Source organism: Haliotis cracherodii, unplaced genomic scaffold, assembly GCF_022045235.1.
Source record: "Haliotis cracherodii isolate W230 unplaced genomic scaffold, xgHalCrac1.p SCAF_6, whole genome shotgun sequence".
Lineage (NCBI taxonomy): Eukaryota > Metazoa > Mollusca > Gastropoda > Lepetellida > Haliotidae > Haliotis > Haliotis cracherodii.
This window is the reverse complement of record NW_027266319.1, coordinates 53,668,746-53,684,707: the sequence shown is the minus strand read 5'-3', so window position 1 is coordinate 53,684,707 and position 15,962 is coordinate 53,668,746. Positions and strand designations below refer to the sequence as shown.

The following is a 15,962-nucleotide window of genomic DNA, read 5'->3' as shown; positions in this document are numbered from 1 at the left end:
TCTGAGCTTTTAGCATATTTGCCCAGAGTTGCTTCTCCGATAGTTATTGATAATTGATCAATATTTAGTTAATAAGTATCAATCACTAAGATCTATATCGTTAGCCAGCCCTAGCTACGACTGTCGTAAGTCCATGTTAACGTACAATAGTCATTACAATTGTCAGAGTACTTGGATCACTTTAGGAAACAGGGTACCAGTGAGCAAAACATTTTCAAACACATTGACTCAAATGAATCAGAACAGATCATTTCTGTAGACAACATGTGAAAATCAATGTGTAGATGATTTATTCTTTAACAGTTGTTCATTATTCAACCATCACACACACATATTGGCAGTGACTTGTTAAGATCCGGGGTAGAATAGGTCTTCAGCAACCCATGCTTGCCGTAAAAGGCGACTATGCTTGTTGTAAGAGGCGACTGTCGGGATCGGGTGGTCGGGCTCACTGACTTGGTTGATGCATGTCATCGGTCCCAATTGCGTGGATCTATGCTCGACCGCCATCATATAGCTGGAATATTGCTGAGTCTGGCTATAAACAACAAACCAACCAACCCTATTGGCAGTACAGATCATCATGACACAAGTTCCATACTTCACCATATTTACCTGGTAGGTTCTCTTTTAATTGACTGCCTCCATGGTCTAGTGGTAGAGCGTCCGCCCAGAGAGCGGAAGGTCCAGGGTTCAATCCCCAGCTGCATCATATCAAAAGATGTTGAAAGATGGTACTTGTTGTTACCCTGTCTGTCGCCCTGCATTAAGGGGCTAAAACAAGGACTGGTCGGCTCGGAGTCAGTATACTGTGTCTGAGTGGGGTATTCATGTTAAACTGCGGCATGGTATCTCAGTGGGCTAGCACTATATCTCGGCATCAGTCTGGACTAGTACAAGCAGCCACACACACACACGTGCATGCACGTCGCTATATAAGTGCAATAATCTTGGACGCGATGGTAAACCCCATTTTGCCTCACCTCACCTTATTTGATTGCCCTGCAAAGTCTAAACAGAAGGAAAAACTTAAAATCAGCAATACCGTATTCACTATATTAAGCATCCTGCTACAATAAGCAACACCTGACCAACTCCTAAACCAGATTGTAAGTAATTGTTCATAAGCATTCCCTTCTGAGACCGAAACTTTACTTGACAGTCTGTCTATTCTATAGTATCAAGAACTAAGTTTTTTAACGACAGCTTAATCTCTGACAAATAATGTAACTAGTTTGGTATGGTTTTAATACACACCCCTTTCGTCAATTTTCTAGCAACTAGGGTGCTTACTATGGTGAATACGGTACTAAATTATCTCGCACCACCAGTTATCAACGTATACATTGATATCAACATTCCTGAAGTTTTTTACTTCACTACAATTATTTGAGCTACTTTTATTTTCTATTGTTTGGATACTTTATTAGATTTTTTAATGGATTCATAAATTATTTTTTTAATAATTTTGTATATATTGTACTTGTTATTACTGATGTGTGTTAACATGCTTATTGTTATTGCTGCGACGTAGGCATCATCAGATTTTCACTCAGATAGGGGGGCATAGGTGGCCCAGTCTTCTAATGTGCAGCAATTCACTGTCCAGAGTTGCGACCCTGGGCACGCCAGAAACCTATGATTGTGGGTTCGAATCCCAGTTCTCCCCGATTATGTTTCTAGGTTTGTCAGCACCAACCGTGCTCGTGGGTTTCACCGAAGTGGTAAACGTCTGAGACCTGCATCACTTCAGGCTTTCCTCCCACATCAAGCTGACACGCCGCGATATAACTGGAATACTGTTAAAAGCGGCATTAAACCCAACTCACTCACTCACTCGCTCAGATAGGTATTGTGTCAAAGGAAAAGATCTGATCTTATAAGATTGTTACTGCTTGCTTTCAAATTTGTTTATCTAGCACCTAAAACGTAAGCTATATTCATGTATATTAGCATGTCTAACTGCCTAACCAGTACACAAATACACAGTATACAAAATGGCCAAAAGTTGTTTTTCACCCTTGACCTTTCGACCTCGGTGAACCATAAACTGTATTTTGCATTCTCTGTACCAACAGACAAATTTTTGTTTTATTTGCTCAAACAAATGTGCCCATTATGCTATGGACAGCTTGAAAATGCCAGCTCCTACTAAACATAATGAAAAAGTAGGAGTTGTCATGTGTTTGTTTATTGTTGACATTTTTATCCAGTTGTTGTTGTTGTTCAATCCATAAATACAAACAAATGTGTTAAAAAAGTAAATATGAATGCTTAATAAAAATGGATACTTTTCAGTTTGTTTCTAGCTTTCTTTTGATTGAGAGGAAACACAATCCAGTTTTTTCCCATTTTGTCCTGATCAAATTAGGCTTAAAAAAATAAAAGAATTGGTTCTCAGGCAATGTTTGGTGGGGGATGTCCAAACTAGTATGTAACCAAATAAACAGTTGTGTAACAAATAAACAATCAACCTTGGAAAGGGCCTTCCTACATAAATATATTCCTGTATAGTAAAATACTTGAATACAGTATTTGACCACCATCGGACTTGAAATATTTGAGGATTTTTAATTTTGCTCTTTAAAAATGGAAATAAAAACTAAATGTGTGGCAAACTCTATGATGATGCGGGCAGTGCCTGAGAACCAAGACTATTGTTTTTTTAGCCTTACAGAGCAGAGAATCACAAGAACCTTGCATTCACCAGCATGCAGAAAACATTGAACTCCAAGCTGTATGTTAATTTTTAACATATACTACACAAAAGAAGTTAAAGTGAATGTAAAGTCAACAAAGCAGATTTTAATGCTTTAGGGCATTCTTAATCACAGATGCTAATTGGTCTTGTTTCTATCTGTCTATCCATCCAACTTTCCTACACGTAGGCCATACTTGTGACCTATGAACCCATGCATCCTTTATTTAAATTGGGTGGTCAAAGGTCACTCAGGGTTCACCTGATACAGCCTTCTACAGAGGTGTCCTCAGATCTTAACACAGAGGTAGTCCTTATATGTGTACACATCAAAATTGATGAAATATTATAAAATAGCAAAAGCAACCATTTAAGCAATGTATATGTGCAGTTTCATGGAAAAATTTTGAATGGTTTGCAAGTTATGGCCTGGAAATGAACCCTACCCTCGTTTAAGACTAAGTTGAGAAAGAATTGAAAAAATTCTGATTTTTTTTTTTAATAATTCAAAATAATAAAAGGCACCAGTTAAACTGATGAGCATGCAACATCAGCAATTGCAGTCGGTGGCAAGAAGGAAGAAATTGATATTTTAATATTAACCTGCAAATCGCTTAATTTTTTAGTGCTTTCTTAACTATTTGCTGCTCATAAATATTTCTGATGTTCTGTAGAAAGATTTGATTTGCCATGTTACAGATTTGGAAGAGTTTCCTAATTGTAAAGGTGAGCTTCTGTACCCACTCTGGCCCCTTGCAGAGACTTGGTTTATGAAGATTATGCCAAGAAATGTGGATTGGGTGACCAAAATGGCACAAAAAGTGGATGAAATAATCACCATGACAGACAGAAGGATTCTTTCTTTTCATAACCTGACTGCAACTACATTGCTCAGTGGTATTGAATAATATGCTCATAGGTCTGCCTGCTCCACACAATGAATCATTGGTACTTTGGAACACACTGGATAAACTTATCACGACCCGATAAATATGCAAATGAGGTCACCAAGCAGAAACTTAGTTTTAATCGCCTTACATCATCTTCCCGAGGCAAGAGAGTTAACTGACTTAAAAAGTCCAGTTTCCGACCTTGCCGAACCAGGCTGGAATTCCTGGGCTCGTAGCGCCACCAGTGGCTATTTTGAGTAATGTCCCTTCTGAGCCTCTCCTATGGACCAATCCAATCCCATCACTTGCATTTGTTTCAAACAAAATGGCGGCACCCTGTCAAGACGATCTGATCGATAATCAAGATCTATATTGTGATAATATGTAATGTTTCTCAATGAAAGTAGTGAGTGAGTGAGTGAGTTGGGTTTAACTCCACTTTTAACGGTATTGCAGTTATATCGTGGCATGTCACCTTAATGTGGGAAGAAAGCCCAAATTGATGCAGGTCTTAGACGTTTACCCCTTCGGTGAAACCCACAAGCACGGGTATGGTGCTGACAAACCTAGAAACATAATGGGGGCGAACCGGTATTCGAACCCACGATCATAAGTTTCTGGCGTGACCAAGGGACACAAATTGCAGCACCTTAGACGATTGGGACCCCTGGGCCCTATCTATCAATAAGGAGGTTTTGGTCCTTGAGTGTTAGTTAGAAGTTGGAAGGCATTCCGGAGGTATTCCTATAATACAAGTCACCGCCTCCATGGTCAATTGGATAAAGTGTCTGCCTGAAGTGTTGAATTGGTGGTTTGGATCTCCTGGCAGCACCATATATCAAAAGACATTAAATAATGGTACTTGTTGTTACCCTGCCCGACTCTTATTAAAGAGATAAAACAATGACGACTCAGAGTAGTATCATGTGTCTGAGTGGAGCATCGCCACATGGCACCTGTGTGGGCAAGCATTATAAAACCGGCATTGTAACATAAATGCAGGTATGTTCCCTGATCTGATTGGTTAAAAAGTGTTGTCGAATGAGCATAACATCGCTGAATTTTTGGGGTCTCATCACCGTGTATGTATACATTAATTAATGGAACTATTTTTGAAATCATCAACATGGAGGAACAGATGGAAATTTACCCTGACTTCCACATCGGAGATTTCGATGAAATATTGAGTGAATGGGGCGACGAGACATTTTCTGAGATAATACAAGAATTTGAAGGTAAATGAAATTTACCTTTTTCCATTAATTACAAAATCATAATCATAAATAATGTAATTTTCTTGGGCTTGGCCAAAGGAAAAAACAAAACAAAATCAATTTTTAACAGAGTAAAAAACATTTATTGCAACTCTATAATGACTTTCATACATCCACCTAATTTTGTTCTTATTATAACCCACAAAAAGCTGTTGAAGCTGAAAACCGTTCTGAGATGGCCCCCGAACTAGGAAATACAGCCAGCGTTTCCGTAGAGCCCAAAGTTCAAGCGTCCAGTCACCGCTTCGCGTCCCTTGATACAAAAGCAGTACAGGACATCGTGGATAGGAACCTCTCCAAATCTACTGGGAGTTAAAATATTTCGACGTAAGCCATTGAAACATAAAAGAATACATAAACAAATAAAAAAAAATTCCTACGCAGATTCGATCAACATCAGCGAGAGTTACCTCCCTTACACCATTGCCATAATAGCAATGTAAAGCGTGACCAATGTGTCATCGCAAAAATTGGCAATAATATAACGAGATTGACCAAAATGTTAACATAAATTAAATATTTCGTTTTGTAAGATTTGAGATATGTTATACTAAATGGATATACGGAAATTTCATTTAAACACGACACCGTAATAATAACGAAATACTCCCACTTACCGTCACATTTGTACCCTGAACACGGCAATCTTTTCACTTCCAGAATGGCTTGGTTTCCGAGGTTTTGAACCCACGTTCGAAGAGCTTCCTGCTTTTCAACTGAATGAGAGACTGAGGTTCTTTTATGCCGAAGTCAGAAATGCTGAGGGAGAACTTTACTCAAAATCGAGTTTTGTTGGGTTGCGTGTTGCCATACACAGGCACATCAGGGGGCCGCCATTTGAGCGCAGCATAAACATTATCCAAGACCGGAAATTTCACACTGCAAACTGCCGTCACTTTACTGTCAAACGCAGGTATTGAATCGCGAGATTTGCAGAATTACCGGCCACAAATCCGATGAATCGTTGAAGTCGTATTCCATTGACTCGTGCTCGTCTCAAAAACGACATTATTCGAACATTTTTCAGAGACAGGAGCAGCTCGCTAACGAACGTAATTTGGTACCTGTCATAGATACAAATATCCTGCCACTGTCCACTGCTCCCGTGAGTGATTTCCAGGTTAATTCTTCTGCTAATTTCCACGGCCTCTCTCACATATGTTATTCCACTGTAACAGTAAACAACTTTTTTCAATCCCAGCTAAGCTGCATGTCTGAAATTTCGCACGTTTGACGTCTCTTGTCACCACCTCAGTTTCAGGCGAGTTGACACTATCTTGTACAGGGGCCAAACAGTATGTACGTCTTTTCTAATTTTGATTATTTGTATTTCATAGTTACGCTTAACTACAAATTACAAGTAAGATGAGGAACTGTGATAAAGAATTGAATTTGTGATATTTCCTGTTGTTTGTTTATTTTCTGAGAAATGAGCTTGAACATGTGACCACCCCTTTCGTAAAATGGACCCTCATTATTGGAGTACCTCGAAACCATTGATCGGTTTCGCGGCACCCCATATCATGCATCTTTTCGAAGGTGAGCACGAGGAGACGTATTACTAACGACAGTTTTGTTGTGTCATGCGCTCAGTAAATTAGTTCCTCCTAAATATCGATTTAATTAACGTTCATGTTACAATGTCGATAAATATTTCGTTTTGTAAGATTTGCGTGATGTTATGCTGAATGGATGTACGGAAATTTTTCATTTGAACACTCCGCCTTACGGCGTCGTGTTCAAATGAAATTTCCGTACATCCATTCAGCATAACATCACGCAAATCTTACAAAACGAAATATTTATCTCCTAATTAGCCCAGACTAGTTCAAGCAGCCACACACACTCACATACATGTATGTCGCCATACAAGAGAATAATCTTAAATGTGACATTACACCCCATTCACCATTTTTAACATTTTGGTACACATCAATCTTTAGGATTTATGTATCCACTGGTGTATTCAACCTCTTTCATGTGAAAACAGAAATCTCTAAGTTTGTCATCCAGGTCTAGCATTAAAAAATATGCAATAACCGATGCAATGTCCTTCTTTTTCTCAAAAAAATATCTGTTTGCTGTTTGAATAAAAAAAGAAGAGGAAAAGGTAAAGTTTTAACTGGTTCCACTATTGCTACACGCCATTAACTTTTAAGCATTCAAACAAATAGACGGGAGCCCAGTCATTACGAAGAACTCTCCTGAAACAGGGGAAGGAAAGGTATCCAAAATGGCGTCGAATTCACATGGCCAAACATCGACAGAGGACACAAGTAAGCTCAACGACCAAAAAAAGTTTGAAGGAACAAAAGATGATGATTATGGGTTTTATTTCTACCCTGAGAGAGGCGTGCCAGAGGAAAAACCCTCCTTTTGGAAAGGCATTTGGCAAGGACGAACATCGGGCCAGAAACTGAAGTGCGAAACCAACGTAGCATGGTGTATTGAAAATCGTGAGTGAGAAAACACAGCTGAGCAGAAAGTTCTTGTTACATTAACGAACAATCGGATTTACTTGATGTGCTGACACTAAATCATAAATCAAAAGCCATATCTGTGACTGTCGGTGGAAATAGTTTCATCATGACCACCGCACATCCAAGGGCATCATCAAAGGGAGACAACTCTCTTCTCAGTATTCGCCATGGACATGATAAAGTTTATAAACAGAATGTGTCTCGGTATCACAGGACTTTACAGCGAAATTGATGCATATTCATTGACCAAATCACCCTTGGTGGGCCATGAATATGCATTATTTTCGCTACAATTTGGGTCAAGCCATACAATAGTTGCATCGATTTTCCTTCACAAGTATTTAATATTATAATAAGGAATTGTGAGGATAACCATTACAATAAAGTCACAAAAACTACCTTGTCTGTGATTTCATCTTTGTCATTGGATAATCCAAAGGAGATTGAGTCTCTAACATTTGTAAACATTGTAAAAATATCAGCATGATCAGGATTATACAAATTGTCATTTTAAGATATTTCTTTTCATTTTTGCACACACACATGTTTATGCAACATGTACAAGTCAGACTATTGAACATCATATTTGCAAAATCTTTTGCAGACCCCATGGTCAAGTTAATGATGAGAGCCCTGAAAAGCCATGGCTGGTGAGATACCTTTTTATTTCGACTATGTTAATGCTTCCAAGACAGTCTGCCCTACACAATGAATAGGGTTTTTTCATTTGAACATGGAGGCCAGAGCCCTATGACGCCATAGTTAAATTCATACATGAGTAAATGAAATGGTATGAAATAGTAAAAATGAATATCATCATCAGTGCCAAAGACTTTGGAGTCTACTAGCCCAAACAAGGCTCTTACCATGCTAACAACATTTGTAGTAGATTTATGTGTTTATGTATGTGATTTATGTTTTTATGTTGACTACTGTTAGCTAACGTTACAGAAGTTTACTAGACTCAGGCTTCACGCTAGTGGCTAAAGCCACAGATTGTATTTATATAGTATTAAGGGCCAATTCTTGCCCATGTTTCCTGACTGTCATTGTGAATCCATTGCTTTACATATTTTGTGATGTACTTGTGAAATTGCTGAAAATGTCATGAAGCAACATTCCCTGAATCACACCAGTTCACCCCAGTGAAGTTTCTTCAGTGTTTCAGTGTTTGTGTTACAGTGCAGTGGATCTGACTCGCCATGTCTCCTGTGAAAAGTGCCGCGAGCGAGTCAATGGAGGATTTGATCCAACCACAAACCAAGTAGGTAATGTGCAGGGATGTGAAATCTCCGCGGAAACGCGGAAAATCACGTTTTTTAAAACAGTATTCCTCAGAAAAAATCATCTTCCGCGTAAAAATTGAATAATTTTTTTTTTTGAAATGTGGATAGACCCCGAGATCACTGGTGTTCCACCTGTTTCATTATGCTTGGCCCATCGCTACATATATAGGAAACCAGCTGAGACATCCAGTTGCCTTGAATACTTTGTCAGGGAAAATAAACATGATAAAATGAATACAGTGTGTGGTCAACCTGAACGATCTTTAATATTCAGAATGAATCAGCACTCTGTTACTCTTAAAAGTGCTGTTAAGGCCAGACCTCTTTTGGTTTAAGGATGTTTGGCCTCCAAATTCAGGTTGGTCATGTTGGTAGATTTAAAAAAATAAAAATAAAACAAAATCTGATTTCCATTGTTTTTTTATTTCGAAAAACTGTTACTGGTAAGCACATAGGGAAAAAGGTGGGGGTCGAGGAATTGGGATTTGTTTAATTTGTGGTGCTATGAAGGTTTGAAGATAAATATCCAACCGTTTTCAATTCTAGTATTTTAAATAATGTATTTATATTGATAGTGACAGTAAATGAGTTTTCTTTTCCACAGTTTAATTATATCTGATCGGGGGACTGAAAAAACACTGTTCCCTTTTTTTTCATATTTCACATTTCAACTTTTGGGAGTTGGACGTGAAAGCAAGTTTAAAAAAAGTCTGGCTTTCCTTTGATGCAGTTGTTTATTGTTACAGGTGGTTGTGTGTCAGAACAATGCCACCAAGAGAAGCATCTGCTGCAATGTCCTGGCTCATGAGTTCATCCACGCCTTTGATGCTTGCAGAGCGAAAGTCGACTTTGAAAATCTCCGTCATCTTGCCTGCTCCGAGGTACTGTTACCCTTTGGCTTGGGTTGTACTCACACAATACAGTTCAGTGATGGAGTGCACTGTAGATTTGCCCCCATCTTCCCGAGGCAAGAGGTTTAACTGACTATAAAAGTCTACTTTCCACCCTTGCCGAACTAGGCTGGTATTATGGTCGAACGAGTCTATGCATAGTTCAGTCAAAATCGCGGAAAGAAATCAAAATCCGGTTCGTAAACTGTCGTGTAGATTTCAGTCGATTGCAGGATTTGCAAAGCATGTACACCCCCAACTCATTGTCAACAGATATTTTCCAAATCTTTTCATTTTTTTAAATGAAGGTGCTCGTGCAGTTTTTAATGCACTTTGAGATGTAAGACCCGTTTTATCACAATATAGAACTTGATTATCAATCAGATCGTCTTGACAGGGCGCCAACATTTTGTTTGAAGCAAATGCCAGTGATACGAGAGGTGGAATCTGATTGGTCCGTTGGAGAGGCTTCAAAGGGACATGACGCATAATAACCACTGGTGGCGCTACGATCGAGCCCAACCTAATTCCAACCTAACCTCCCTTGCCTCGGGAAGATGATTTGCCCCTTGAGGATGCCTGGTTAGAATTGCTCCTCAGCAACCTATTCTGGTCGTGAAAGGTGACTTAATAAATCAGGTGGTCAGACTCGGTGGCATATATTGGTGCTCACAATATTGATCACTAATTGTCTGGTCCAGACTTGACTATTTACAGATCACTGTTGTATAGCTGGAATATTGCTGAGTGGAACGTTTAACCACTTATAAACACTAGAATTGGGCAGATATGAAAGCTGGCTGGGTTGTTGTGTTTACGAATCATTTGTGATTGTGGGTATAAGCATGTTATAGAAGTATATATAACTAAGAACCAGGTAAAATGAAAATGAGGTTGTTACATGTGTGACCTGTCTGATGATGGGGATTGTAGCTCATGCTTTTAATCACTGGTTTCGTTGATCCAGATTTGATACTTGATTGTTTACACAGACCACCATCATAATGCCTCACTCACTCATGTTAACACTGACGTTAATTTCCAAGGAGTTTACCTGAGAGTGCACAATTATCGTTTAATGTAATATCTTCTAGCAGGTGCCCGATCAGGGTTACAATGGGTACAGGGCCATTTGATAGTCTGAGACAGGTGAAACTCTACTAGGTCGAGTTGTTTTCTCACTTGTCTAGTTATTTGTAGTCCTCTTAAACGGGGACTGCTTTAAGAGTTTGTTGAAATTTGACTACCGCTGATAAAGATTTATTTAATTACTACCATAGAAAGATTATTGCGATGAGATTACTCTTCCATGGATTACCTTTAAATGGCCTTGGGGAATTCTTTTGGTACACATGAAAATGTCAAGGTCACAAGATAGATAAAACTTTCTAAACTTGGTATATATACCCTCTCCAGGATGGGCCCTGATTTGAAAAGATTATGGTCAAGGTTAGTCAAAGGTCAAGGTCAGCCCCTTGGAAACACATGATTTTAACATTGTCAGTTTCTGAGGTATGGTGACTTCTCTACAGCCATGAAACTTTACATTGGCATGTATCTTACAAATCCTACAACGTGTAATGGTGCTATGTCTATCAAAGGACAAGGTCGTCTTTGAGGATATTGTTAAACATGGTTGTACCCTTCCTTGCCAGTTGCTCCTGCTCTTTACTTTGTTCAAACCTGAGACTTCGGTAATTGTTGGATCTTTTGAAGTCATCTTGAAGTCAAGATCTGGAAGTAATTATTTAGGACTGAAGGTCTTTAAGACTTTATGCTTGGAGGAAATGTTGGTGATGGGGTTGATCTGTTGTTGCAAGTAAATGGACAAACTTCTAGTTTTACAAGAACCACTCATCCAGAATGAGCTGTGGACTAGTTTTGATATGACCAATTATGTTTTAATCTTGATTTGTTGCTATAGTGCTCATTTTGACTAGAACTAATTTCATGATTTCTCTTATCAACCCTCATGGCCATGAACACTTTTGAGGGTTCACATTTTTAGGAGGTGATTAAATACTGTTCATGTAGGATATGATTTGTTTTGGTGACTGAGAAGTGAAGATGAGGACATATTTATACATCCTCTATCTCCAGGGCTCGCATTCAGGTAAACCTCACAGGTATACTAACCCCGGGATCCATTCCTGTTGTTCTTGTGATCACAAATTACCCGCCGTTGATTTTCCTCAAGTACGGCTAATTTGAGATTGTGAGAACCACGAGAATGGTTTGGGGTTAGTATAGGTTCATCGAAATGTGTGCCCTGGGGATAGAGAGGATGATATTCGTATCGCCAGGTTGTTAGAACAGATGCTTGTCTCTGTGCCAGATTCGAGCTGCCAACATCATGCACTGTTCCTTCATGGCGGCCGTGTCATCCGGAGATGCTTCCCCAGTGAACATCAAGCAAAGACATCAGGTTTGTACTCCAGACATTCAAGAACACATGTCTTCATTTTAGTATTTTGCAGTTTTCTTTTTATTCATAACCTGTAGGGATTTTTGGGTTAGAATTGGTCCCGAGCAACCTATCCGTGTCATAAGAGACGAGGTACTGGATCAGTGACTTGGTTGATTGCGTGTCAATGAATCCTGACAGCATGGATTTTTTCCTCGATATCAATCACTGGATTGTATTAATATTAGTAATGGGATTTGGGGTTAGCATTTTGGCATTAAAGTTAAGCAATAAAAACACACACACATTCAGCGATAGAAATTGGCACTAATCCTATAGTCCTTTGCCAAACTGATCGCCTCCGTGGTCTAGTGGTAGAGCGTCCGCCATTTGACCAGAAGGTCCGGGGTTCGATCCCCGGCCGCGTCGTACCAAAAGACGTTAAAAGATGTCTGGCGCTCGGCATTAAGGGGCTAAAACAAGGACTGGTCGGCTCGGAGTCAGTATACTGTGTCTGAGTGGGGTATTCATGTTAAACTGCGGCATGGTATCTCAGTGAGCTAGCACTATAAATCAGCATCAGTCCGACTAGTTCAAGCAGCCACTCAAACACACACACGTGCATGCACGTCTCTATATAAGTGCAATAATCTTGGACACCACCCACCACCACCACCACCCACCTTTGCCAAACTGCACAATAGTGGAGGTATCATAAGGACTCGTAGACATTTGCCATCTTTCAGGATTTTTGCTATATGCTTTTGTTGTGAGGACTAGTGGACTAAAATGTTTAGTTTCTGATGCTGACATTAACACTTATTTATCTATATGGTAAGAACCTTGATATAATAACAACAAATTTAAACATGTTAAATGGTTTTGATACTATCTTGTTATGTCCTCGACACTTGATGAATGAAGTTAGTACAATTTAATCAAGTCCAGATAATCTGACTTATAACTTATTAAGGTAACCAGCAAAATCAGTTTGTTATTAATAATTTGGAATGCACATTAAACAAATTAAACACAGAGGCGACTAACTGGATCGGGTGGTCAAACTCGATGACCTGCATCTGCATGTCAACGTACCTGGACGGCATGGGTCGTTACTCATAATATCAATCACAGGACTGTTTGCCTAGTTCAGATACATATTGGGAATATACCGTATTCGACGTAATAAGCACCCCGCTCTCATAAGCACCCACGGCGATATTTGCTAATATATTGGCTAGTGAACAAACCCAATTAGCACCCCTTCCGATTGATCAATGTACACAAGACTTATTCATTCGCGTATATTACGCACTTGTGTGTTATATGCACCCTTAATTATGGGTAAATAAATTCTGGAAACATATATCTGTCGTATATAAACATTTTAGGCTGTCAGCATAAACCATGAAATTTATCTTTAAACTCTGTTTTTTTCACCAAAATAATATTCTAATAAGAGCCCCCTATTTCTAATTTTGAGAGTGCCCTGGGCGCTTATTACGTCGAATACGGTATGTTTTGAAACTACTGAAAATACATTCATTTTAGAATAAAAAAGTGACATATTCATAATCTGAGATAAAAGCTTTAAAATAAAAATATTTTCAGTGAAACCCTGTTTCCAGTGAAGTTAATTTTTTTTGTAAATGCTTAATTGTTATGGAGTTGAAGAATTGTCCAAAGTGCAGTGTTTTTACTAAAGGGTTTGATTGTGCAAGTCATCCTTGCAAGCACCTCCTTTCTCCTAGCCTATGATTGTTGGAACCTATGCTTAAATAGGAGGTGACTAACAGGATTGGGTGGTCAGGCTCGCTGACTTTGTTAATGCATGTCATCGATCCCAATTGTGTAGATCAATGCGCATGATGTCAATCACTGGATTGTCTGGTCCAGATTTGATAATTTACAGACTGCCGAAATATTACTGAATGTGGCGTTAAACTGAAAACACTGTTTGTGTGTTGTAGGAGTGTGTCAAGTCAAAAGCCATCATGTCTGTGTTGATGGTGAGGAACGTGACCCATGAGAAGGCCAGCCAAGTAGTGGACAGTGTGTTTGACAAGTGTTACAAAGACTTGGAGCCAGTTGGGAGGCGGCCACGGAAGGGGTCGCGGGATCCGGACCGAGCCCTTATTGAAGGAGCGTATTATGGTTACACGGGATAGCAGGCATCTGGGATAGGATTTTATGTGTGCTTCAGTTGATCTAGTGGACCGTGTATGCGTGTACTTGATGTATGTAAGGGCCGAATTTGACCAGTGACAGGTCAGGTTCCTCTGCTTAACTGCGGACAACCAGTTCTTGGTATGTGGAGCATTAAATCTGTATTAGCTTTTGCCAATGTTTCCATGGTCAAGACTATGTATCAAAATGTCTACCAAGTGAGGCTTAGGCTTATACTTGGACTTTTATGTTGGTCTCATGTCTCACTTCCAACTGTTGGGCCCAGGTAATGTAGTGTTGTTTGTCACAGATGTGACAAAGCTGTGATATTGCTGACTTTGCATAAATAAATGTTCACTCTCACACCAGTGTACAATGGCTACCGCTGGCAAAATTAAACACATGAATAAATATGTGAGTGTGTGAGTGAGTTTGGTTTTTACTCCGCTTTTAGCAATATTCCAGCAATATCATGGCGGGGGACACCAAAAATGGGCTTCACACACTGTACCTATGTCGGGATTCGAACCCGGTTCTTTGGCGTGACGATCGAACGCTTTAACCACTAGGCTACCCGACCGCCCTGAATAAATATGTAAATGTATAAGACGATCTGTAAGAGATGTATGGATTCGCTAATGCAACTGTGAAATGATACGTTCATATGCTGACTTTGAACATTGTGATATAACTTGTTATTCCGAAGAGTGCACAAATATTTGGTGTCGTCCATTTTCTTTCAGGCTGAACTAGTGTATCACATTCTGTAGCATATGCTTTGTACTCCACAAGGACCTTTGTACCAAAGCACGAAGATTAAGCATTCACACATTAAGATAATATATTTATGACCACATTTTATTATGAAATAAACAGACAAATTACAAAATCAAGGTGTGTTTATTACTGAACCCGCAGTAATGGTACAAATGTGTAAATGTCATATGTATCACAAGCATGGATGTCAAAACAAAATGAATGCTGATTTGATTTCATGTAACAGTGTTGCAGACACAGATCCTGATAAGACACTTGTGCAAGATGAGATGAGTGGCAAATTACTGATCCAAAGAAATCTCACAATTGTGCTTCTTGCATCATCTTGAAAGCAGCCTATATAGTCAAGTTTCATAGAGGCTACTCAAAAGTTCAATAACACAATGTTTTCATAAGACCATCGTGAATGTAGAATATGAAGGCTGTATCTATCATAATGGGATTTTGACAAACTGGATAACTGAGGATGTACTTTCTCTATTTGCATCTTCAGTACCCTTCTTGTGTTGATGACTAGGCTTTCAAATAAGGGCGTGAGTAAGATTTAACAACACTTTGAACAGTATTTCAGTTATATCACGACGTGTCAGCTTAATGTGGGAGGAAAGCCCGAAGTGATGCTGGTCTCAGACATTTACCACTTTGGTGAAACCCACGAGCACGGGTATGGTGCTGACAAACCGAGAACAATCAAGGCTAACTGGGATTCGAACCCACAATCATAGGTTTCTGACATGCCCAAGGGACACAACTCTGCACAGCGAAATTGCAGCACCTCAGACGACTGGGCCACTTCAAATTAAGGAGGAAAGTGGCCGCTGTTTACATGACAAATAATTCCCTGGATTGGCCAGCAAGCCAGGCACATTACTGCTAAAGTTCACACGTTTCTAAACAATCACTTAATCAACTCGTCTTTACCAGGGACGGAGAAACATGGTGCATAGATTTCCAACTGTTAAATACAATCTTCATTCATTTTTATGTATTACTGATATAAAGCATGATACAAAAGTCTAGCAGTTCACTTAAATAACCACAGCATGCAACATGATTACAAAGTGAAACCATTTGTTTCTGAAATAAATTGTGAAGAA

At 39.3% G+C, this 15,962-nt stretch overlaps 1 protein-coding gene across 1 annotated transcript; it reads left to right on the top strand.

Annotated features, from left to right (window-relative positions):
• Positions 1–7,082: 7,082 nt before the first annotated feature.
• Positions 7,083–14,960, top strand: LOC139444797 (mitochondrial inner membrane protease ATP23 homolog). The gene is made up of 6 exons (XM_071225758.1): positions 7,083–7,318; positions 7,947–7,992; positions 8,525–8,606; positions 9,375–9,509; positions 11,854–11,943; positions 13,893–14,960. The coding sequence occupies exons 1-6, from the start codon at positions 7,096–7,098 to the stop codon at positions 14,088–14,090; spliced, it is 774 nt and encodes a 257-aa protein (XP_071081859.1). The 5' UTR covers positions 7,083–7,095; the 3' UTR covers positions 14,091–14,960.
• The last annotated feature ends 1,002 nt before the right edge of the window (positions 14,961–15,962 follow it).

Bases quoted from the DNA above. Each gene is read 5' to 3' on its own strand.
- LOC139444797 (XM_071225758.1), top strand. From the start codon at position 7,096: ATGGCGTCGAATTCACATGGCCAAACATCGACAGAGGACACAAGTAAG. The intron at 7,319-7,946 runs GTGAGTGAGAAA...AATCTTTTGCAG, and splicing joins AGCATGGTGTATTGAAAATC to ACCCCATGGTCAAGTTAATG. The intron at 7,993-8,524 runs GTGAGATACCTT...TTTGTGTTACAG, and splicing joins GCCCTGAAAAGCCATGGCTG to TGCAGTGGATCTGACTCGCC.